The 26,556-nt window shown below is 39.3% G+C and overlaps 1 protein-coding gene across 1 annotated transcript in view; it reads left to right on the top strand.

Moving 5' to 3' along the window:
• Positions 1-3,612: 3,612 nt before the first annotated feature.
• Positions 3,613-26,556, top strand: part of LOC124168713 (protein abrupt) — a 44,864-nt gene continuing 21,920 nt past the window's right edge. Inside the window, exons 1-6 of the mRNA XM_046546978.1 lie at positions 3,613-3,718; positions 4,218-4,365; positions 6,307-6,790; positions 22,361-22,624; positions 24,254-24,556; positions 25,825-26,080. Coding sequence (XP_046402934.1) covers positions 6,566-6,790; positions 22,361-22,624; positions 24,254-24,556; positions 25,825-26,080 — 1,048 coding nt within the window. The 5' untranslated portion in view covers positions 3,613-3,718; positions 4,218-4,365; positions 6,307-6,565. The remainder of the gene's footprint in view (positions 3,719-4,217; positions 4,366-6,306; positions 6,791-22,360; positions 22,625-24,253; positions 24,557-25,824; positions 26,081-26,556) is intronic.

Genomic DNA, 26,556 nt, shown 5'->3' with positions numbered 1-26,556 from the left:
CCCCCAACCCTTCCCTCCCCTTTGTATAACGCCTGCCACCACTTGCTTGCTTCTGGAGCCGGGGGGTCAAGGGGGAGGAAGACGATTCTTGTCTCCTTTCCACGTTGAAACGTCTCTATCCCAATGGTGCGATGGGAGGGTTGAATGGCTTATTTAATACATTCCACTCGGGGCTGAGAACATTTTTTTTAAATATTACGTCTTTTCTCTCTCTCCCGTTTTTTCGTATTCTTTAATTATGAACTTGATGGGGCGAAATGAAACAATTGAGCACCACTTTCGCTCACCATAAGGCTGCTCGTGCAAGTAGACTTCCCCTGGATATCGAGGCACGTCCGGGAGGTCCCATAAAAAAACCGGCAACGCACGGAGACCGGATTTTGTTTTTAATATATTCCCCGATTTATGCAAATGTATTTATTTCTCTCTCTATATCTCTCCCCCTTTCGTTACACACTTTCTCACCTCTAATACTTGGTGCATGAATGGAATTATGTATTTATATATATATCTCTCTCTTTATGAACGCTTCTTTCCGTTTTCATTGAACGTAATTCATTTGCGAACCGTTAGCTGTTTTTTCCTCTCCTCTTAAATCACAAGATCACTTTTGTTTCGTGGCGTGGTTGGCGGTGCAATGTGTGGTTTCACCTGTTTTATGGAGGGGTTATCAGGGGAGGGCGGCAGCAGGGGGAATATATTGATGGGTTTAGCGAGGGGGCGGGGAAGGTACGAGGTTGAGGGGTGGGGAGAGAAAAGAGTAGGGATTGTTTAAAAAAAAAGAACGTCGAACGGTATATTAGCTTCGCGCAGAACCAACCACGGGCTTGAAGAAGGCGTTGAACCCAAATCGTATTGGGTACCGAGGCACCGAACACCACCAAAACACTAAAAGACACACTCTCTGTAGGGAACACGAGGTCGGGAACACTTATAATGCACACAATTTTCAGGTCGCCAACGAACCCTTTTGGTGTTAATTCTCAACACGCCCGTTCGGCAGCGAAGTCGCACACTTTATGAGGAACGCACATCCCACACACGGAGGCGTGCAACAAATTAGAGATGGTTACTTGAGGTTTTTGTGTCCCCTGTCCACTAGTTCTTCCTTCCACTCCGGGTCGCCTCATCCGCTGTGTGACGGCGGGCCGAGTCCTCCGTCGCCGGCGCTGCCTCTTCGATCCCCCTTCGCGACCTCCTCTCCCCTTCCCCTTACTCGCCCCCACCCCGCCCCCAGACCCGGCCGCACCCCTCCTCGCCAAAACCGTGGAGGTCGCCTTCCCACTTCGCTATACCCAGCTCCCGCCAAACCCCCCTCGGCTCCCCACACACAAAACCCACAGACGGAACAAGCTATCACACACACGCTGAAAAACACCACACCCCACCAATCTCCCTCCTCCTACCCCTCTCGCTTATATCCTTCCCCTCCCCTCTATCCTGGCTATATAGGGGGGTCCTTCACTCTCTCTCCCTGAATGCAGCTGACGGGGGGATATGTGTTGAGACCTCCCCTGCCCCTACAAGAGGTCAAGGCCGCGCGGCTGGGGAGGCACACAGCCGAGGGTTTCGCGGGGCACTGGGTCGGATTTTGCTCAAGGGGTACAGTGTCTCCTTTTGTAGGGGGGGGGTAGGGTGCAAGCCGGTGCGTCGGGTTTTATGTGGAAGTAGGGTGGTTGCACTGGGGGAGATATCTTTAGTCCCCTACCCCCGGTACCTACACGGGGCAGGGATGCAGGAGGTTAAAGAAGGGGTTGACACGTATCCTGTCTGGAGACAGGTGGTTAAGGTGTACTGGACTGTAGAATACAGGAATAGGGATGATTAATTGCGCTGATTTACGTCGCTGAAAGAAGAAAGAAATTCATCAATAGATTAGGGTGGAGAAAATTAGGAAAAACATAGAATAAGGTGATGCAAAATGTTGAAAGAAAAGGTATTGCTCTGTTTTCCCAATCGAAAACAAGCAAGAGTTTCATCTGCAAATTAGGATGGAGAACTTGAGGAAAAGCGTAGAATTAGGTGATGCAGAATTTTGAAAGAAGAGGAATTGCTAGATGTTTACCCACTGATGGATAAGGAGAATTGAGGAAAATTCCGGCTGAAAACAGTGAGATCTCCGGTGTGTTGACGGGTTAAAGGTGTTTCGCGTGCCCAGGAAATTCCTGTTGCAATTCAGAGATAGTCACAGAGGGAGCGAAGAAAGAGTGATGTATCTGAAATTCAGATATTGACCTATTCCCACCCGCCTGTGAGATATTAGGTTGAAGATAGGGATAGAGAGAGTTAGGGAGCTGACTCCTCCCCTACCTTTCCCTCCCACACCTCCCGGTTTTGTATCGACAATTGCGTGTGAGAGTGTTTTCGTTGTAGGGGAAGGAATCGGGGTCGAAAGGGCGAACCTTATGGTTAGAAGGAACGCAGTGAAAGAGGGGTAAGCGTTTGAAACAAGGGAGAGCGAATACTGGGATTCAAACGGGCCGGGGTTCACCTCCTCCGCGTTTATTTTCTTTTTTCGAACCTCGCTCGCACCCCTAGGAGAGCCACAAGTTTCCCCGGTGCAGCGTCGAGGAAAACTCCGGGCTTCTCTCTCCCGGAAAAAAAAACACCTCCCAAACGAACTGGGGATATGTGTACCCTCCCGGAAGGATCACGCTTAAGGATGCGCGGGATAGATGGCAGCACATATGGCGCCTCGTTTCCCACCTTCTCTCCCTTGAATAAAAAAAAGCGCAAAATCCCCCCCACACCCCCGCTCCATTTTCTCCTCCGGCCACGCCCCCTCCTCAACCCCCCCTCCTTCGTATGTCTGGTAAGTAGGGAGAGGAGTCGCAACCCTGCGCCACGGGAAGGCTGGGTAGAAAGGGGGAGTGATACAGGACGAGAAAATATCGACTGGAAAGCCGGACTGTGAGTGTGTTAGTGGGAGGAGAGTAGTGGGGGGTGGGGGGAATTTAGGGGTGTCTGGGAGGGTAAAAGACAACCCCCCTCCTCTCCGAAGACCAAAGTCTCCTACGCCTCCCACTCCTTATCCTGCTTGCTGAAAGTCACCAATTTTCGCTCGATTCCCCCACTCCTCAACGTATCTGTACCCCTTTCTACACTGTCTACCATTTTTATTTCCTGTAATTCTGTCCGCTCCCGCTATCACCTCACCAGCCTCTCCTCATGCCCCTTCATCATCATCAGCGCTGGTCTTTCGAGAGAAAAAGCATGGGTGTGCATTGGGGTTGCGGCCCTTGCTTCGAGGAGATACCCCTCCTCCCCCGACCATCCCCCTCCATAGTTTCATGGCAGCAAGGCTGCAACCCCACCCCCACGTACACCATCGCAGCCACAACGTTGCATACCCATCCCCAAACTCCCCTCCCCTCCCTCGCTAGTCCCTCCCCCACTTCCCCTACCCTTTGCCGCCCCTGCCACAGCACCGTAATCACGTCACACTTCGGGTCCTCACCGGTCGGCTCGTGTCGGCTACCCTCGGTTTTCGTACTGAGCTATCGACCCGCTCCTTCGCGCGAGGTCAGCAAGGGTCGGGAAAGGGGCACTGGCAAACGTATATGGGCCTAATTTGCTGTTGGGACGCAAATGAACATTTAGAGCTAGACGAATGTTGGGTCCGATTCGTTGTTCACTCGAGCATTTCAATGTATTGCTGAAATCGTGTGACCGAAACAGTTGTTTAATTGTTTTTTAATAACATAACTTTTAATTTGAGGTACGTAATTGTTATAACTTTTGTTAATAGCATTGAAAACAGATGTAAAAGTTTTTCTGTATTGTGAAATGTGGAAATACTTACTTCAGCTCTTTCACCGTTATTTATTTCCTATTTTTTTGTGAACCGCCATTTTGTGTAAAATTTCCCGTGCAATAACCGCTGTAATTAATTATTATTTTGCACTTTCCAAATGTTATTTGTTGGTTTTGATCGCATAGCTCATTGTCATTGAAATGTCATAATCACTTTTAGTGTCATGTAATGCAATGACAATATTATACATGAGGTATATGTCGATTACTTTCGCTAATGTTTACATTATTTTACTTTCACTTGCCGCTCTTTTATGTTTACCGGTCGGGATTTCGTTTAGTTAACTTTTTCAAGTTCATTCTACGAAATCAAGTTTACGTTGGTGTTTTATTAACCATATCTGATGTTTCATTACATATTTTTAATCGTTAAATAAGTTTTGCCATAAATTCTCGATTTCTAGAGGTGAAAGTGAAACTGCGCAGATGGCGTCAGTTTGGAGCGTAGTATTTCTCATACTCGCTTGGCGAGAATGGAGAGAACCGGAAGTGATCCACTAATCCCGCTTCAGCTTGTTGATTGATCTTTTGTTGCCTCCGGAATGGGAACAGGTATGATTTATGGCGCAATTTTTTTCTAAAATTTAAGCATAAAATATCTATTATAGTCGTGTGTGTGCATTTCAGTTTTTTAATTCGAAAATTTGACGGTAACGGTGGGCTTCTGGGTCGCATATGCCATGATATTCGAGTGTTAAATTCGGCGTGTGTTTCAAGACCGCGATGGTGGTTAGGAGGCCTATCGAGCATCAATCGGGCTGGCAGTCGGGCCATCCGTGCGCAAAAGCGCGGAGACGCTACGCGAAGAACTGTACGTACGGTTTCTCTCTCGTTAAAGGTGGGAAATATAGTGTTTAGTGATACTGTTTTTGGTAAATATGTTTGTGAATACTTGCTGAAACACATTTTGGCTTTAGTTTGTGTCGTTTCGGACGCTGGAGGTGAAAATGGCTGCTTTATTTGTGCGCTTTGAAGTTTTCTTTGCTGCCATGATGGTTATGTGTAGTACCTACCGTGAAAGTAAAATGAAATCTATATTACCTTCGAAAACGAAATTGTCTCGTTAGGCTTGTTCGTCATCTATTTTTCACAGGATTTTTACTTCGTTCTACGTTGTTATAGTGTTTGTGTCTTTTTTATTTTTCTTTAGTTTTGTCGAAGTAGTGAGAAATTCGGCCACTCGCAAATACTGTGCCGAAAGTGAAAGTAAGTCGACCATATTTTCGTATTCTTCGGAGTGAGACCATGTTTGTGGAGTATTGAAATCAAACTTCTACTCAGAACTTGTGATTTTTGTTGCGGTTTCTTCGTAATTTTTCCTGCTGTGTGAGAAAAAAGCCATTCGCCGTGGGGGAATTGCGTTACATGGTTTGTTATGAAGTAAGCGTTTGGACCAGGGCAAGTGTACTCTCTTTAAAGGTGCTATAGACTCAGATATTTTGTTAAACATCATAAATGTTGTGTTGATGTGAGTTATTGATTGCAAATGGACTCAGTTGTGATTTATTGTGAAAGTGAAGATTCGCAATTCGCGTTTATGTGAGCTATCTTTTCGAACTTAATAAGAAGTACTTTGCCTCAGAAATGATATATTTGGCTGAAGAGTTGACTCCACGGTTTTGTCCATGATGAAAGGATATCTTGTGTTTTGGTTAATTCGCCCTTGCAGGAAGTGTAGTGGATTTGGAAGTGTCATTTCAAGTGCTAGTAATGGGTTTTACTTGCTCTGTTGATGTCTTGTAGGCGGTGATTGAGGAAGACGTACTTTCCCCCTGGTCATGTTTTCATCCAGCGTTTTGCTTGTTCTATTTAGATTTTTTACAAGGCTTAAAGACCCTTTCTTCTTATTGTGTACTGCACCTGTCTCACTTACCTGCTTCGCGTTCCATGAAGGCCGAGTTTTTTCACCACCTTTTGCCCCTCTAAAGACGGGTTCAGCGAGATTTGCATATCAAGCTACCCTGTAGTTCATTTGAATGATCTTCTCGGACCCTTCTTCTCCGCCCTTACATTACCTTTTGTTGTGTGTGCATGTGCCAGTAATAACTGGTTTTGGAGTTTGCTGGGGAAGTGAGCTTATGGTCGTGAGGCACATGGATTTACCATTACTTCTTTTTGTTCACTTATTCTGTCCTTTAAGCCCATTGGAAGTGACAAAAATACGACGTATAATGAACTGTTGTGTTAGAGTATTCCACACTATTTGATGAATGAATCCATCCAGCCACTTGTGTTGCTATTATCCACTTAATTTTTACAGAAAGGCTTTCGCTCTGTCTAGTTGTATAGTATTCAAAATTGACTAGTTTACATGAATTTTAGTCTGGTTCTTATTTAGCTATCCCTGAATTATTTTCATGTAACCGTCGCGTTGAAATTTTGCCATCTTATCCCACTATGATTTTGTCAACTCTCTCTCCTTTGATATTTATTTACCCCAGTCATTTCTGTTATGGCATTGGCTAATCTTTTCCTTATACTTCTCTATTGCAGGAGTCAAGTGTGCTGTTTGAAGAGAGACACACAGCTGGCAGGATCAAGCATTGCAAGAAGAAAAAGAGGAGGAAAAGCAGCAAGATCACATGCAGACAAGTGTTACTCGAGCATCACATGGGACTATGTAGAGTTGGAGGAATCCTCTGAGAACGCCAAAGGAATTACACAAGTATTAGTGTTGCAGTGAGCGAAAAGGGGATGTGGGATTAGGAAATTTGTGTCCTCAGTGAGGGGGGGTGTGGTTTTTTCGAGCACCATGGGTGGCTGCAGGGGTGTCGGAGAAGGTGAGGATGACGGTGGTGAGGAGCAGCAATACAGTCTGCGGTGGAGTGATTTCCATGCGTCCCTGGCCTCCTCCTTTAGACGTCTTCGGGACGACGAAGACTTTGTAGACGTGACGCTGGCTTGCGATGGCCGTTCATTCACAGCTCACAAAGTGGTGCTCTCAGCATGTAGCCCTTACTTCAGGAGGCTGCTTAAGGTGAGACCTAACAACTACTAAATATCCTCCAGCAGCACTGCTTGTAGTTGCTAATACATAGTTGATGTCCGAGAGACATGATTTTGGGAGGGTGTTCTATCACTTATTTATAGCCCATCCTTATTTTGCTTCCTTGTGTTTTCGGCCTACTTTGCATAGGAGACATTTTTTTAATGTGTAAAGCATGTGCCAGTGAAATTCTGAAAGGCTTCTTATATTGGATCCTTTAGTTGGGGAAATTCTTAAGTAATATGCAATATTCTATGTATAAACAGCCATTCTCCTGGTCTGTCAGTGGTTTTACCATTACTGCTATGACTCCGCTACATGGTCGTCAGTTTGCTCTGCCTAATCATGTTACCTCTAAAGATATCCTTCGTTGATTAATGTATGTGATAGAATAGGAGCCGCTTTATCAGAATCTTTTATTGTGTATGCGTGGATATACGTTTTGTGAAAAACCTCTTTCAAGGAAAAAGGCATGCATATTCTGAAGTGGGAGTGAATTTCTTGCCACTGTTTTGGGCTTCTCCCGCAGTATTCGTCATTCTAAGTTCTCTCTTGAGCAAAATTCCGATAACTTAAGTGGTAGAGTCTTATTAACGATGATGGTGTGTCGATTTTCGAATAGCTTTGATAACACCGTTGATATTGAAACAGTAGATATTCAGATGTGAATGGAAGTAGTTTTCTGTGTTTATTCTGAGCCTGTGCTGAATCTCTGAAACTGATTGAATTTCCTGAAAGCTGATGTTAGCACTCTCATGACCAGTTGAAATGCATTCCGTTCTTTGGTCCTTACATCAGCATGCCTGACAGAATTTATTCAATGTTTTTTTATCCTTATATTTTCCTTAATCTGCCCAATCTGGGCTAGTGTTTGCTAGATGTTGTGAGCTTGCTCAAGGCTTTGTCGCTATCTTTGAAATATATACAACATGTATCGCCATTGTATACTCATTGATGTGTCTTCAAATTCATGTATATATTATGAATCCTGAATGAAAGTTGTCTCTATGAGTCCCAAGGTTGAAATTTTTCCTTGTTTCAGGTAGTTCTTAGATTCTTCTTTTCATACAATTCCTGTTTTAGCGAGGAATGTCACTTGATCAAGGATTACGTATAGACTGCAGTTTTCGAGTTGTCTTATATTTCATGCATTTCGATATTATTTTGCTCCTCAGTCTGCTTGGCTTACCAGCTTTCTCTTCATATTTCTGACGATTTACTGGGTATATCATCATCACTGGTCAACAATCCAATGTTTAGTTCATTTCGTTCTCTAATTGATTCTTTAATCACCCAACCTGTTAGTGTATGTTTATACATCCTTTCACATGTGTTGTATGTAATGTTTTTTTGGCTTTCTTTGATGGTTTTCTCTTCTCCTTTTCATTCGATGATCGTTTTTGTCATATCGTCTTCTGGCCCACAGTGTGACTTTCAATGTTTTCTCATTAGCCTCTGATGAATTTCAGTCCAGTAAAGTATACGTAAACCATTGGAATGGCGTTAAAAACTTCAATTCTTTCAATGTCAGGGTTAACACTGAGCGGACATTTCCTGACTGCTCTCCCAGGAATCCATAAAATATCATTCTCATATGGAATTTATGCTCTATCCATGTCAAGATTTCTGAGCAATTAAATAATCTATTCCATGCTCAATCCATTTTCAAGATCTGAGTCAGAGATATTCCATATTTACTATTCTACATGTTTGCATCCAGTCTACAAACGACTACTTAAGTGGATTTTTTTCTTCTGCCTAGTAGTTTATCCTGCTATTGAAGATGGGGCATGAGTGTAGAAGTTACAATTGCCAATTTTCATTATTTTATTTATTTATATGATCACTTAGTCGCTTGCTGTCATAGCAGGTAAAATTTTTGAAGCCAGCCTATTAGAGAGTGAATTACTGTAATGTATATTTTTTAGTCATGAATGATGCTTGGAATACCTGCTAAGTGTCCACTCCCAGCTCCTATTTTGCAGTTTTTTTTAATGCAGACCACATACTTTTTTTTAACTGTTTGCCTTCTTTCAATGCTGTTTGTACTTCGTGGAAGTTCCACATTTCTATTGCCTTGGCTACTTTTAGCAATTCTTTTTTTTACATGTAGTTATTGAATTAGTTTATCTGGGTTACTGCACCCTGTTGAGGCAAAAACCATTTTGCTTATAATTCATTTGATGATTTACTATTAGAATGGTGAAGAGCACATAAATGGGTAGTTTTAACCGTTTTAGGTATGATTTACTGAGAATATCTGACCATAAAAAAGAAAAGAAACTGCTATTTCCTCTTAAATGTTATTACTTGACACCATGGTTTGTCGCCAAGCAAGTTGATGCAGTGTGGCAAAGCCATAGGCTATGGAATTTAGTGAAGAAGGAAATAGCTATTTGGTATTAGACCATTTATATCTGTTGAGTATTTCCTTTGTTTTTAGCTTCTCTATTTATCAAATGTTTCCAATGCTAGCCCTATCTCCATCAGTCCATGAACTTGGGTAGATTTAGCATTAGCCTCGCCAAAGGTAAAAGGTGCCTACCAGATTTATGTCTCAGTGAACATTACTTCTATTTATCCACCACTTTCATCAAGTATATCTGTTTACATACTTCCTTTAGCAACATGACATTATCGTTCCCCTCCAGCTATTTTTCTATTTTCTCCCCAAATGTGCTTACAAGGTAGCATGCATCAGTCCAAGAACTATGCTTTGTCAGAACATTATTGTCCTTAACAAAGGTGAAAAGGTTATGTTTCTGTTTATTTCATGATAGTTCAACTTCCGTTTCATCTCTCAATGTCATATCTTGCAACTATGTAATTACTCGTTATTTCGGTAATTAAGAATTCAGTAGTAACTTCCTATATTTTTTCCTTTTACTTTCATATCTAAAACTTAATTCGCTATCAATATTAAGCTCAAAAGTTATGTCTTCTCATCTTAAAGGCTATTTAATCACTTTCTGTAGAACTTGGACATTCTCTACCTTTCTAACTAATTTTTAACATCCTCCTAGTCATCACACCATACTCAGCTAAGTGACCAATCAGAGTGGGGATTGACAGCTATGAGTAAGGATACAGGGTCTTTGTTTGAAATGTTGATGCGAATGAGAAATCCTTGCCCTACGAATATCAGAGACGAATTTACTGAGAAAGACCCTGATTAAATTACAGTGATTCTTGCCCTCATTCAGAAGTAACTCTTATTTTCAGGTTTTGAGTTCAGTTTTCAAAAATATTGAATATTATTGGAATGCTTTTAAACTCCCTTGAACATTGGAATATACCTGTGAAAGGCTTGCGGTCAGTTATATGAAGGGTGAAATGCTAGCTAGAACAAGCAGACCTATGTCTTTGGACTTTTTTGCGGCAAAAAGCTATTTTCACAAAAATTAATAGCACTGATGACCCACCACACATTATCGAAAGTCATAGCCTTGTGTCTGCATATAGGAGCGCATATCTTGAGTCACTCACTGTGTTTGGCATTATCCATCCGGTGTCATTATTGTCGGGATGTCTTCAATTTGTATTTATCTACCTAGCCCCTTTCTTTTTTTTAGGATTCAGGGCTTGTTGAGGTTTCTTCCGTGCTATTTAACCTTCCAAGCAGAAAATTTAATCCGTCTGCAGAAGTGGATAATTAGTGAACAACTTTATGTTAGTGATAGCATTTTGATAATAGTTGTACAATTTGTTTCAGCTGGCCTCATTTTTCTTCTACAATATTGTCATGCAATCGCTCAGTATTCTTCTTTGGGGCTCAAATCAATGTTTGCTTGTTAGAGGATGTCCATGACCTTAAAAAAATGTATTGTGTAATGCTCATAGGCAAGCGTTCGTATTGTTGCAGGTAGAGTGAATTTGATACAAATATTTGAATAGTAGTTGAGAAGGGATTTCTTTCTTGCCCAGAGTTAGTGACACTTCAGAAGCATTCAGGATAACAGACACCTCAAAGTCCTATACATCAGGTTTTTTGTACCTTCATCGGTCAATGTGTCTATTTTTTCTGTTTCCATAATGCTGAGCTTTCCTGGTTTTATTTTAGCTTGTGAAAATTTTGCTGTTTGGATACAGAAGACTGTGTCTGAATCACTTTCCAAGTTGTTGAATAGTTAATTTGTTATTCAACTCATAAGTTCTTGTGGATTACCTTCAGTAGAAATTGCCCGCTGTACAAGCTTTGAGTAGCTCTCAGTGACGGCTCATCAGCAGAAATTTAACATTTCTGTATATTTTTGTCTGAAGATTTTCACAGCTTCTTTTATCCATCTTGTAAGCTTCTGTCGGAATTTCTGAAATGTTTTCAATGCAGCCTTTCCCGAAAGGAACTTAGAAGATGTTTCTGTATATTTGTGGATGGCATCATAATAGTCATATAGTCATTGGTTTCCAGCATCAGCTAAGATTCCTTCAAACAATGGAAACTGGATGTATAAGCACATTTGTCTTGTAGCGAGGCATAAAAAGTGGTGTTAGTCCCGGTTATTTTTCCAATCTTAAAGTAATCCATACTTCTTGTTTACATTTAGCTAAATCCGATTTTGCTCTTTTCCTGTGTCACTATCAATATCCTTAACTTGGTGTTTTTGACTATTAAGTGGCCTGAAAATCTGCATTAATCTGAAGGTTATTCTGTTTATTCCTCTATAAACTTTTATCATACACATTTAGCATTATAAGGAAAGATTTTCATCACATTACATGAACAATCTGGGAAAGAATTTCGCCAAGTTCATTTTTTTTACTTCTGGGTGATGGTGGACCTTGATAGACAAATACTTTGAGCTGTTATACTCTGTTTTAATCTCGCATGTACTATCAAAATTTGTTGCTGGAGGCCCTCGCTTTGGAAATTTGTATTTTATGTGGTACATTCAGCTTTATTTGACCTCAACTTCATCTGTTTATGTGAACCAGTTAATATCTCCTGTGGCCTTAGTTTACTTTTCTCCCAATTGTTTCCTTGAGAATAAGTCTTTATGAAATTTCTATGTTAACCTCCCAGCCAATAACCTTGAGTAATCTAATTGGTAATGTTTTCCCTAAATGGTGTATTATGATCTACTTGATTTAATTACCAAATATTTTATGTGCTGCCATATCTTTTGCTCTCATCATTCATGACTTCAGTTAGTCTATACCTCACCAAATTTTGCCATAATGGTAAATCTCTCATTTTTTCTTAACTATCGAATGACTTTGTGAATGTCTTTTGAACACTCAGTGTGGGCTAAGTCAATCAATGTGGTCATACCATTGCGACAATTTTGAATTCTTTGAAGTCCCAAAACCCTAGAAATTTGTAGTTTTCTCCTCAACATAACTGTGGCCACCAGTTAGCACCCTTCAACCAGTATGTGCTGTCCCTTTTCATGTTGAAAGAAAAAGATCCAAGGTTTTCTACCATAATCCTGCATTGAATATATTTCATGGGAGTCATGAGGAATGACATTGTGCATGGAATAATTCATCTCTATCTTGAGTGGTTCAAAATTATGGCTGAAAATGTCAATGAAGTTAGGGTGTGTTTGAGACTTAGAGAACAGAGGAGAAAATAACTCAGGGCTCATAGAATGATCAGTGGAGTATTTTTTCTGGGTTTTCTGAAATAAATATTAATGAAATGTATAGGTAGGCTATATCGATTAGAAAAGCAGTATAGCATAGACTTGAAGTATTGCAATAATGATGTGGTGATAGACTGCTAGAAATGTGAGGATAAGTTGTTTGAAGAAGTGAGGAGGGTACAGAGGAAGGAAATGTATTTATCATTTTGATTCACAGGAGTAGAATACATGCCTGGTATGATTTGCATAATAGACAATGTGAAAGCTTTTGTGGCAGAAATTTATTGCAGTTTCAGCAAAGCAAATGCTCATCTAAACATTCATACTACATGAAGTTGAAAAACTATTACGAATTAATAGCTATGTGGTACCAGGCATTTATTTGTCTTTCCTTCTTAGGTGTAATATCATATTCTTAATCATGGTAACTTGTAGTGTACATTACCCACAGCCAAAATTTCCCCTTAGTGTCTTTTATTGGTCTTGAATTGAGTCTTAGAGAATAAAGTAATGCCTTTAATTTCTAAATTTTCTGTCTTATTTTATGCTGTCAAAAATTCCGTCAACTTTGCCATCTATCACCTCTCTATTTTCCATTTCCAAATTGGACTCTTGTATATTTTAAAGTGTTTGTGGATATCTGTTCAAATTTTAATTGTCATGTGCGTTGAAATGTTTTTGTGATCCCTTGTCCTTAGTGAATGGATTCTGTGTATTTTTGAACCCCTTTGTGCGTTATGTCTCATCAAAATCTGCAGCTTCTATACATAATGAGCCAACTTTTATGGTCATAAATATTTTGATTTTCAATATTTTGTAATAAATTTCAAAATGCAGCCAATCAGCTTTATTCGACACAGTGGTGTGTCTTAGATATTTACATAGTCTTCAAAAAATTACTTTGGTTGAATGTTTGAAAAAAAATGAGAATTTAATTCAGTTAAGAGATCAACCAAAGTTTAGTCTTCTGCTCCAGATTTTGATTGTTGTTACGTAATGTGTTTTATTTATGTGTCGGCAAAATCATTTGCCATTTTGAAACCTTTTCTCATGCCATATTGCCCAGGTTTTTATTTCTTCACCACCTAGAATATTCAATTATCATTAAAGTTTTCTTCCCTGTCCCTCAGTGCTGAGTTAGTATCAAAAAATGGTTTTTGTGAAATTGAATTGATGTTGTGTAATGCTTAGACCCTTGCCAGCTTAGATCTTGCATAATGGAGTGGGGTGATTCTGCATTTTTTTCTGATTTAGTCCACTCTGCAATTTTGGATGATCACTGGAAATGTCTACAGGACACATAAAATGTGAACAAAAAACTTAGATCATTATCAACAATCTCTCTCATTTTCACTCTTGTTTCTCATGACGGAACATGTCTCTATTCCACTTAGTTAAATACTTATCAATCAAAGTAGTGCCCACACCATGTGTCATGCAAGGATGGCCCTATTCCACTAGTGCAAATATATTTAATATATCATCATTGTGAATGTTTTTCTATATTGCCTCTTGGGCGATATGGGGATATATTTCTCTCTATCCCATTTTACCCCCTATTCTATTCATGCAGATGTCTCCCAAGGTTTTGTGAGCCTTAGTGCCATTTATTATGCAAGTAGTGTACAAAGGTAAAACTTAAAAAAAAACTATGGAAAGGAGTAGTTTTGATTGCCTTGAACTGAATTATTGTCCGTAGAGGTAGTTATCTACTGGTAAACAACATTGTTTTGACCATAAAAGTGACTTTGACATCGCTCTCCTATAACTTTGTATCGGTTGTCATGGAATGTCTTGGCATTACTTTTGAGTTATTGTCAAAAATCCAGTGTTTTTGATCATCAAGATAGATTCTGAGGTGTAGCCAGCAGGGTCATTCCACGTCAAATCACCCAGAAATTTTCAAAATGACACCCACCGACTCGGATTTTAATGAAATTTTTGTCACTAGCTACTATCACCTATCTAATAACCCATGTAAAATATTTCCACTCTCACTCTCATAGTTTGCAAGATATGAGGAGTCAAAGTTTGAGATGTTTGCTCAGAAGTGGCGCTAGTGGGAGTCAAATTCCAGAGTGCAGGGCACAGGGTAAAAATTCATAACTCAGAAACCACATAATATATTTGAATGAAATTTTGACCCCTTGTCTATCCAAGTGCATAGCTTCCATAGTAATGTCTTTTATTCCCCTTGCATTGTTATGCTAGCCAAAATGATGTCAACAGTTGTTAATTAACCGATTTTTTTAGCTCAAAAACATTACTTCATATTTTCTGAATTATCACCAAAAGGCAGAGCAGTTAACTCATCCAATTTTTTTTTTAAATTGAAGGTTAATATGTGCTCCAATATACTGTGAAATAAAAATGGTGGTGTTTTGACTGCCACTATGAGTATTTCAGGTTTTACTTTTTTTTCTGCCCCCGTGAGAGGGATTTTGGACACGTACTGTAAGATAATAAGTATAAGTGTATCCATACCTTCATGAGGATATATTTGAAATATTGGTCAGTAAATCTAAGACCAAACATGTAGTCTAGTGAATGTGGCTCTTGTTCATACAATTTTTTTAATAACAATACTTGGCTTGTGGCAGCTGAGGGGAAAAGAGTCCAAATGGCTCAGAAATGTGAAATGATGCTTTTTCCTGGAATTTACCAATTTTTCAAGTGTTTTGCATATGGAAAAATTGGTATCAACATACATTAGACTCTTACTGTGCATTAAGAGGATAAATGGAAATACTAATTTAAATAAAATTATTTAAATAATACACTTCAATGTGTTTAAGGCATCTCCCGAACATCTCTGGAGGCTCTCTCGGGCAACTAAACGCTTTACGATACCACCAATTCCATCACATGGGGATTTTACATGGCTTATAGCAAAGAATGTCCATGATGCCATTAAAGAGAAATCCTGGTAATGCTTGCAAAGATTGAGATATTTTTTGCAGTTCTTGTACCGTCCTGCACAACCATCACTAGAGTAACTCAATTTTTTTACTAAAGCAAAATTTTCCTTCACAAAGCAAAATATTATTCTTTGGGTTCCATAAGCAAAAGCTACATCATGCTACAAATCATCTGACAAGATGCATAAACTGGAAATAATAAGCTGTTTCGTCAGGTGATCTCGAGTATAAATCACAACAGGGTGTACCGTGCAACTATCACTTGTCCAGTGATACCCTTGTGCCTCATCTTGGATAACATATGAATAGTTCTCATTGAAGTCAAAGAGAACAACTGCTTCATGGGGTCCAAGATTTTCTTTCATTTGCTTAAGGTAGTTTGCCTGTACCTTCGTAATAAATGAATGGGGCACCAGTTTTTCCATTCTTTCAATTAAAGTTAATCGGTACTCATCAAATGTCACAGTGAAGTTCACCAGTTGAGATCTGTCACGGGAAACCCACTGACTGTATGAAACTTCATCTCCGGGGTCACATTCTTCAAACTTTTTCAGCAGTAAGCTTTTCAATTTTTCACGTGAAGGACACTGAGAGCAATGTTGCAGTATACAGTCCCTATTTTTTCTAGAGCACACTAAATAACCAACTAGGTCCTGGCTTGTTTCCTCTATATTACAGGCATTAAGCAGTAAGTTGACATTTTAATGAATTGTGCAAACACACACTGAATGCGTTCCAGGAGATCCTGCTACCACAAACCATTTTGGACCTATGTTGCAGAATTTAGAAAAGCCTATGATGATAAAATAAAATAAAATGGTTAATTTCCACACACTTTTTTTTATTAACGAACTACCGACCCGGTTTCGACACGTAGTGTCATTATCAAGGTACCCATTTTGGCTTCCCAAGGTCTATATATACCGTCCAGCGGGGGAAAGGTGGGGTGGAAAGGCTAGCAAGGGAGGGGGGGGGGGCAGTTTGACTAAAGGAGCGCAATAAGGAAGGTCTTTGGAGGAGGGGTTGGGAATAGGGATTACGTAAATTAGTGAATCGGTGAGGAAGGAAGAGAAGTCATGACAACCAGGAGAAGAGCGGGTGTTGGCGAAGGTCAGAGATTAAAAACATCTAAGAGCGGGCAGGAATTTTCAGGGATAAAAGAGGCGATTGGGTAAAATACACTTCGTCGTTACAAAGATTATGCGGGCTATTAACAATTTCATATTTCTCGTAAAAGTCCAGCTTTTGCCCTTTGTCTATGTAATGTAAAATATCAAAATCAAAGTTACTAAAATGTTTACAATGATTCAAATGTTTAGCAAAACATGATTTTTCGTCATTATTAATAAAACTATTCCTGTGTTCAATCACACGATCTTTAAATCTTCTCCCAGTTTGTCCTACATAACAAATATCACAGTTATTACACTTCAACAAATATACACCACTTTTGTTTTCTTGGACTTTTACGAGAAATATGAAATTGTTAATAGCCCGCATAATCTTTGTAACGACGAAGTGTATTTTACCCAATCGCCTCTTTTATCCCTGAAAATTCCTGCCCGCTCTTAGATGTTTTTAATCTCTGACCTTCGCCAACACCCGCTCTTCTCCTGGTTGTCATGACTTCTCTTCCTTCCTCACCGATTCACTAATTTACGTAATCCCTATTCCCAACCCCTCCTCCAAAGACCTTCCTTATTGCGCTCCTTTAGTCAAACTGCCCCCCCCCCTCCCTTGCTAGCCTTTCCACCCCACCTTTCCCCCGCTGGACGGTATATATAGACCTTGGGAAGCCAAAATGGGTACCTTGATAATGACACTACGTGTCGAAACCGGGTCGGTAGTTCGTTAATAAAAAAAAAAAGTGTGTGGAAATTAACCATTTTATTTTATTTTATCATCATGAACATTAAACATTTCCACCATATATCGCCGGACACTGTGAATTATGTTAGAAAAGCCTAATTTAATTCTGGGGAAGTCAAATTTAAAAGTGGAATACAATTCCTTCAAGTTAGCAAGTAATAATCTCTTCTGAACGTGTACATTTTTGGAGATACTAATGGAATCTTTCTTTCCAGGCATCATTCTGGAGTACTCATCACTTTTATAGAAAGTCCTAACTAATTGTAATGTTTTTTATTTGCCTTCCCTTTTCTCAATTCAGGTGCAGCCAATTTTCCATTATCACTGCAAAGTTCTCTTGCTTGGCGGGCAGTGTACTCACTCACATGAAACTCTTCCATTACTTTCTTCCTGCTCCATAAAGTTGGTACCAATGATACTTTCCTTGATGAGTGCTTGATGTGTCAACTTTTTGTTTGATTAAGTCTATGAGCACATCCATATCATGAACTTTCTGAAGTAGTTCTTTTGGCAGTTTTGGGTTATCCTTTTCTGGAGATAATTCTTTATCAAGAACTCTTTTAACTTTCCTTTTAAAATTACTGCATGCTGACTCTACTTTCAGGGGTGCCGACTTATAAAAAATATTGGGGGGGCCCATGTCGGAGGTCTTGCCCCGGGAAGAGGTTAAATTCAAAGTCTGTCGCAGCACCGAAACACTATCTAATTCACACCACTTGATTCAGTTAACCTGCTTAACTTTATAATTATTTGTTTTAATACATTGTTGAATTTATTTTAAAAGGTAACTATCGTCAAACATGGGAAATAAAAATTACCAATATATTTTTGTGATTTCACGAAGCATAATATAACCTAATTATTTTCTTGAATTATTGAGGGGGCTCCACCCCCCCAAACGAATCTTTGTGGGGGCTCGGGCCCCCTCAGGCCCCATGGAGTCGGCGCCACTGTCTACTTTCCTTTTAGCGTAGGTTGACCTTCTGTGAGATGATATGCCATGAAATTTTAAAGGTGACTCCTCTCTATCTTGCAGCGTTCTGTTAAGTAGCTCAGTTGATTTTTCTGGGGATAATATTGTTTCAAAATTCAAAATACTATCATTGCTGTCACTATCTACTTCTTCAACACCAGAAAGCTCATTTCCAAACCTGGAGTGTTTCTGTACTTCCTCCCTACATGGCTGGCATATTTTCATTCCTGGCACTAATTTCCGAAGAGTTGGGATTTTACAGGCCTTTTCTGCAAATTCAAGACTTAAATTTCTCAGTGATTTTGATATTTTCTTCTTGTGGCTCTTAAAAGGATCAAGACAATATATTTGGTAGGTTTCATACTTTTTCAAATAGTATATTCTGTGATGTTCGCAGACATTGGATAGGACTTCCCCAGGTACACCACTTCTGAGAGATAACAGCTGTTTTTCAAGTATACTCATGATCTCAATTTTGTTCAGTTGCACCACTGGTGTGTAGGTTTTTTTTGAGGCAATCAGATGCGGTAACTTTTCCAATGCTGTACAGTTCAAAAATTTGCTCATTTTGATGCACAGTGGAGACACTAAACTTTTTTAATGTTGAAGTTCACAATGAGCAGCTTTGCCTAACTCATAGCACACACAATTAATGTACAGGTAAAAATACACTGATCGTACACACAGAATAAACTTGGACACCCATGGAGCATCTTCACACAAGAAGATTTGGCAGAAGACTAAAAGTGGTACCCTAGAATCTATTTTGATTTATCATGCCCTCACTGTGATACATTGTAAAATTTTATTCTTCCTAATGTAGAGGTTGCACTTAATTCTCTTATTCCTTGGTAGATGGAATAACACTGAAAAGTGAGGCTGAATAGGTTTATTATTTCCAGTTTATGCATCTTTTCAGATGATTTGTAGCATGATGTAGCTTTTGCTTATGGAACCCAAAGAATAATATTTTGCTTTGTGAAGGAAAATTTTGCTTTAGTAAAAAAATTGAGTTACTCTAGTGATGGTTGTGCAGGACGGTACAAGAACTGCAAAAAATATCTCAATCTTTGCAAGCATTACCAGGATTTCTCTTTAATGGCATCATGGACATTCTTTGCTATAAGCCATGTAAAATCCCCATGTGATGGAATTGGTGGTATCGTAAAGCGTTTAGTTGCCCGAGAGAGCCTCCAGAGATGTTCGGGAGATGCCTTAAACACATTGAAGTGTATTATTTAAATAATTTTATTTAAATTAGTATTTCCATTTATCCTCTTAATGCACAGTAAGAGTCTAATGTATGTTGATACCAATTTTTCCATATGCAAAACACTTGAAAAATTGGTAAATTCCAGGAAAAAGCATCATTTCACATTTCTGAGCCATTTGGACTCTTTTCCCCTCAGCTGCCACAAGCCAAGTATTGTTATTAAAAAAATTGTATGAACAAGAGCCACATTCACTAGACTACATGTTTGGTCTTAGATTTACTGACCAATATTTCAAATATATCCTCATGAAGGTATGGATACACTTATACTTATTATCTTACAGTACGTGTCCAAAATCCCTCTCACGGGGGCAGAAAAAAAAGTAAAACCTGAAATACTCATAGTGGCAGTCAAAACACCACCATTTTTATTTCACAGTATATTGGAGCACATATTAACCTTCAATTTAAAAAAAAAATTGGATGAGTTAACTGCTCTGCCTTTTGGTGATAATTCAGAAAATATGAAGTAATGTTTTTGAGCTAAAAAAATCGGTTAATTAACAACTGTTGACATCATTTTGGCTAGCATAACAATGCAAGGGGAATAAAAGACATTACTATGGAAGCTATGCACTTGGATAGACAAGGGGTCAAAATTTCATTCAAATATATTATGTGGTTTCTGAGTTATGAATTTTTACCCTGTGCCCTGCACTCTGGAATTTGACTCCCACTAGCGCCACTTCTGAGCAAACATCTCAAACTTTGACTCCTCATATCTTGCAAACTATGAGAGTGAGAGTGGAAATATTTTACATGGGTTATTAGATAGGTGATAGTAGCTAGTGACAAAAATTTCATTAAAATCCGAGTCGGTGGGTGCCATGCCTGGGTGAACTGACATGGAATGACCCAGCAGTAAAAGGACTTATCCAGGTTTTTTAAGAAGTGCATTGTAAGCCTCTGATTTTCTTTAATATTTTTCTCTTATATATTCGGACAGACCGAAATGTAAATTTATTTGATCATTTTTTGGCTCCAGATAACAGAAGTTGGATTTTAAATAGGAGTTCAACTGCTCTCTTGAACATGATAGTTATGTATCCATTATATGCATCCATCTTCCCAGATTTGATTAATCCAAGTTGTATTTATTAGATTTTTGTGAATGTTACAGAGGATTCAGTGACTGTTATTTCGATTTTGAGCTGAGGTTGGCATTCATTTCTTGATGGAGGAAGATTTCCTAGCTTATCTGAGGAGGAAGCCCATAAATAGTAAATGTAGTTCTTGATTGCAGGAAAATGATCATGTGTTAAATATTACTCTATTTTTTATTTTTTTTTGATTGACTGCTACACCTTGTGTCTCTGAAGATAAATATCTCTCCAGAATAAACTCACTTAGAACCATCTTGACAATTGAGTTTTCCTGTAATCGGGTAGACTTCTTTGCAGTAGAAGGCAGAGCCAGAGTACAGGTGAAACTACCTTCCTCCAAGGTGTACTAATGTGATGAAGATACTCATGGTCATTTTGTGATTTTCTCTTCAAAATTGATTATTTGGTCTCCTTGTTGATAAGTTGTGGTACTGAAGACAATCAAATTTTATAGTTACAATGATAACTCTTTTTTTTGGGGAGAAAACCTCTTGTTGTAATTAATTTGTATCCTTGAGGTGAGAAATATTAACCTTTGAAACATATGTCCAATGTAGCATCACTCTTTCTCTGTGGTTCAATCCATACATTGGTTTGTATACATGTGGATTGGGGTCATTGTGGACCAAGCTCCAGGCGTGTGAAATTCATGCATGCTAGAGAGTTCCTTTTCGTGAGCCACCTCACATTGTAGAGGATTTTTAGTGTGGGGTATCCAAAGACTTTTCCTGGGATTTAAACTTAAGGCCTTCGGTTAGCAACCCTACATTCACTCACTGAGCTACCACACTCATTATTTTGACAGCAAGAGCTGGAAGGACTCTGTCCATCATGATTGCAATAAAAAATAATACGTTGATCACAGGAATTGTAAGATGAAGTGCTCCAACAGCCGTAATGAATTCTACTTGTCTATTTTAAACTGACCCAGGCATTACTGTATTGGTTTGCGGGAATGGACTTAACACCAAACACAGCCTCTCAACCAGCAAGCCTTGATAATCACTAACTCACACACACACACACAGAGGTTAAAAATGCCTGGAGAATAAGCTCAAGAAGAGCGGGTCAAGATGTATAATGAGACAAGATAGGTGCAAATAGCCCTATTTCGGCCTACAAAAGGCCCTTTTCAATGCGAAGTAGCATCTTCACAACAACAGAAGGTTGAAGTCTTGAGTGTTCAAGTATTCAAGGCCATAGAGCTCAATCCTTATATCTTGATCACATGTAGCATGAGATTCAAGACGTCTATCCTAAAACATAAAAAAATTTTGGCTTTCAGTTTACATAAGGGTAGTGATTCCTGCTTTGAGAGGATTGAACCAGGTACGAAGTAGTGAGGAGATACTGAGCGAGAAGTATGTCAGAGACGGGTGGGAGAGAATTGGATGAAATGAAGAGAAATAGCCTTTTCTGAGCTGCAGTAGGAGACTAGCTGTCAGAATAGATACAGATGGGCAGTAAGAGGTTAAATTCCATTTAAACTTGCATTTATTTAATGGAGGTGATGTAGATAAAGAGGAAAAGGATGGAATAGGAACTAGATATGTCAGGTGAGGAAAAAATAATTCTTTAGGAGATAATGGGTGTGAATGGAGCAAGGAAGGAATGCTAAAAACCATTGTTAAGATTGGAAAAGGAAAGTTCACAATCTAGGGGAGGATTTGCTATTTGTCTACTTAAACCTACCTCTTTTGGTAAAATACCTTTATTTTATGTATTTAGTGGTAATAATAACTATAATGTATAAGGAAAACATGTTTTTTATTAATTGTCTAATGGTTCTCAAATTTACTAAATGTGATTAAAAAATATATATATTTCTTTGTGTCTTCCGCAGGCAAATCCATGCCAGCACCCAATAGTCATCCTTCGAGATGTGAAGCAGCGTGACCTCGAAGCACTGCTTCGCTTCATGTACAATGGTGAGGTGCAGATTGGCCAGGACCAGCTGTCTGGCTTTTTGGCAACTGCGCAAATGCTGGAGGTGCGAGGACTGGCGGAAGTGCCGTCCAATTCGAAGGAGCACCACAGCTATTCTGGACACCACCACACCCCCCCTCACTCTCGGGGACCTGCTCCGACCAGAGCCAATGCTACCTCAGTGAGTACCAATGCCAAAATCCTCTTGATATTGATTCATGGGTGTACTAAGCAGGGAGCAGCTGCCCCGCTTAGAAGCGGAAGTTAATTTTGTTCAAAACGAACAAACGTTTTGAACAAAATTTACTTTCGCCTCTAGGACTGTGATATAAGTTTAAAGAGTTACCGTATTTCTCCGAATATAGTCCACCCCCCTAATTTTGAGGCTTGAGTTTCAGGAAAAATTTAAAAAATGGGTTTAAATATAGTCCCCCCTTCACTTTTACCATGGGCATTTTTGGAAAAATGGGGGGACTATATTCAGACAAATACGTAAGTGAAAGAAAAGTGATATTAGTTTAAAAGATGTAATTAGAATAAAAATATATTTTTTTCGAGCAAATAATTTTAGAAACTAATAAAATGCTCCATGAGAATAAACTATGAATGGTAAACTTCCACACAATTTTATTTAAATACCGACCCGGTTTCGACACGTAGTGTCATTATCAAGGTATATGTATCTCGATAATGACACTATGTGTCGAAACAGGGTCAGTATTTAAATAAAATGTGTGGAAGTTTATGGAGATCAAACGTTTCCACAAGGTATCGCCGAACACTGTTAATTATGTAACAAAACGCTCTTATAATATTCTTGAAATTTTGGTTTCCTTAACCGTTTCTGTGGTACTACTTGAACGATCACGGTTTGCCCCCCGCTAGTTCTGACCCTGTGTACGCCCTTGCATTGATTACTAGTGTATCCTCAATTTTCAAATGAAAAATGCTATAAAGTTTAATCTTATTCCATACAAATTCTGGTTTTGTTGTTAATCAGTGGATCCATTTACTGTTCATTGGATTATGTCTATCAGAACCTTAGTCTGTCCATCTGTCTTTCCTATCCTCTAGTCTCCCAATCCACTATTCCTCTACCAGTGAAACCTCAACATGTTGCACCTGTATTGTAAACCGCCATACTTCGTAATATTGTCCTGCCAAAATTCATTCATTCAGGAAAAATTCATTTGTGTTGTCTGAGATTCAAAGCTCCTTAATTTGCCCTTGGTATTTTACCACTTGAACTATAAAGGCATCTTACTCCATGGAGCATTTTTGGGATTTAATGACAAGGTATTTCATGCTGCCAGGCATACTCTACCACAGGGCAGCATGTTGGTACGCATAGTGACACAGTCCCTAGGGTATAGCCAGAACTTTGAACTCGACACTATTAACCATGTAGATTATTTAAGGAAATAACCATGAACTTGTCACAAAACCACATGCTAGTACACGTAATGTGAGAAAATTTCATTGAGGAAAAAATCACTTTTGCCAGATTTGCAATTTGCCAGGTGTTCAAGCAGTTAGAGTGGTAGAACACCATTAGTTTATTCTGGAGGGTTCAAATCCCAGCCTAGACCTCAGTGAATTTTTACCTCTCTGAAATTTTCACATAGTATCTGCTCTTGCTGATGAATCCATTGGGGTGTGTCCTAGGATAGACAACTGTTATTTCCTCAAAATACATGATTGAATTAGTAATGGTGGCTTGTAAAAGTTGATAACCTAAGTTAATTTGTTGTTGTAATGTATTTATTGAGCATCAGTTGTTTTTCATCCCAACAATCCCCCATATTTTTAGACTCCCAACTCTGTTCCGTGGGGAGAAACCGGTTCTGGGTCAGGGGACCGCAGAGACGATAATCATGTGTCTCAGCATCATGGACGGGTATCACATCATCACAACACAAGGAGACATCATGATGGGACTCTACCATCACCTCCCCCAAAGCGAAGCCGCCCAGATTCACCTGGCAGCACACCTGCTCCCGTGACAACGGCATTGGAAAATGTTAACCATCCAAGTCAAGACCATGGGGGCAGAGACTCATTACTCGGGCAGGCATTGGAAGGGTCGACACCCATTAACAGTCATCACTATCAGGTGAGAATAGTGTTTTCTTTTTTTTAACCCAGCAATTTATTTCAGGATGGCCACTATCCTGGAAAACCTTGGCACTTAGGGAATTTTATGCTGGAGGAAATCATGGGATCTTTGGGAAAGTGTCCAATTCATTGGGAAAATAGGCTCTATGGAGAAAATATGATTATTTTGCATCATCCTTTTATGCACATGTTCAATGCGTGAACTAATCATTCCGGCATAGCAAATTGCCATGCCATTTCCCGAGGTTTCGTGCTTGGTTGTGTTAACGCATCAACCAAGGTGCCTAAAAATATTCATTCACAAGTTTACCTTTGCCAGAAGATGGTGCTAGTGGCTTAAAGCTATTTTAAGAAATGCATGGGATATGTTTAAGAAAATGTAGGGATGTACCGTATTTCTCCGAACATAGTCCCCCTCCCCTAATTTTGAGGCTTCAGTTTTGGGAAAAGTTAAAAAAATGCATTTGAATATTGTCCCCCCCTTTACTTTCACCACGGGCAATTTTGGAAAAAAAGGGGGGACTACATTCAGACATATACGGTATATGTGCGAATCCTTTTGATGTAAGAAATGGTTTCAGCTGCAGATTGGTATTTGCCACCCCTGCTGGAGAAACGTAAAAGAGATTGAAATGAGTCAGGAATGGGACGTGATGTAATGTAATGGCATGAACAGTCTTAGTGTTGAAATATTGACTGATTTTCATGGCATTAAGTATTGTTACAGCCAGGCTAAGAACTTTTAAGGCCACCCTATGCTTAGATCTGATGGTATGCTACCAAATCTATTATTATATTCCCTGTATCTATTGTATTTACAGGTTATTAATAATAATAATAAAATGACTTTATTCAGGTGAGGTTGAGACTAAGAAGTCCCCTCTTCCACCTAACCCCTCGTAGCTAGTAACTCGATTGTGTCAATGCAAACATATTAAAAAATAATAAACAAACGTTTACAATACAAAGGATATACAATATACAATGTTTGTGAAATGTCAAAAATATGAACAACTGTATGTGAAAATTTTGTGTAAAAAAGATTCTGTTTGTGGGAAAAACATGAGGATAAGGGTGTAGTATCCTTCAGCAAAAAAACCAACTGCAGGAAAACGCCCACACAAGAAGGGGGGTGTGAAAGACGTGCGAAAAGCTAAAGTCGTGTTATTTGTAAAACACAACATAGTCAATGTGGTACAAAGTATACTCAAATATTACACATGCAAGGTTATTAATCATTTTATGATTATATTTTGTTCTCATCAGGGAGGAGCTACTAGCGGAGAAGATAGCAGCTCCGAAGATGAGTCAGAACAAAATGGGGACGGTGGCGAGGGCAATATTAGTGCAATGGACACTCCAAATCTACCTCCTCCTCCGAAAAGGGAGCCTCTGGAGTATCATGACGACCTCCCACCCCACCATCGAGGTGTGTCCCCATCTCTATCATCTGTCGACTTAATGAACGCGAGTGGTCTCGACTTGCCTCGAACTCCTACTTTCCCCGGGGCTCTTCTTCAAGGTATGCAATAATTTTACAAAATATCATCCTATTGGTGTTACAAACTGGAATCGCACCATTTATATCATGAGGTATCCTTGTGCCCCCCGCCAGAACAAAATCCTGGATACGGCTTCGCTTGTGCCCCCCCCAGAAAGAAATCCTGGATCTGCCCCTGTCTTGGCTCATAGGTCTTTAAGGATTACATCCAAAAAAACAAATCACATTCTTTACAAAAACGAGCCCTTATGAAGGTCTAAAAATATACCTAAACGTTGGCCAAAAATTTTGCATTGAGGTCAAGAGAAAGAAAAAATACTCAATTTACATTTATTTCATCACCAAAACGGCATAAAAGGCCTTAAATAAATAAATAATATAAATCCTTAAATAAATAATACCTAAATAATATACTTACATAATTTCAATGTAGAGTCACCACTTTTTATTGCCACAAAAGGTATTTTTACATATATAACATTTAAATAAAATTGGCT

This window comes from Ischnura elegans, chromosome 12 (assembly GCF_921293095.1).
Source record: "Ischnura elegans chromosome 12, ioIscEleg1.1, whole genome shotgun sequence".
Classification (NCBI taxonomy): Eukaryota; Metazoa; Arthropoda; class Insecta; order Odonata; family Coenagrionidae; genus Ischnura; species Ischnura elegans.
Note: the sequence above shows the minus strand (reverse complement) of the source record. Positions and strands in the feature narration are given on the sequence as shown.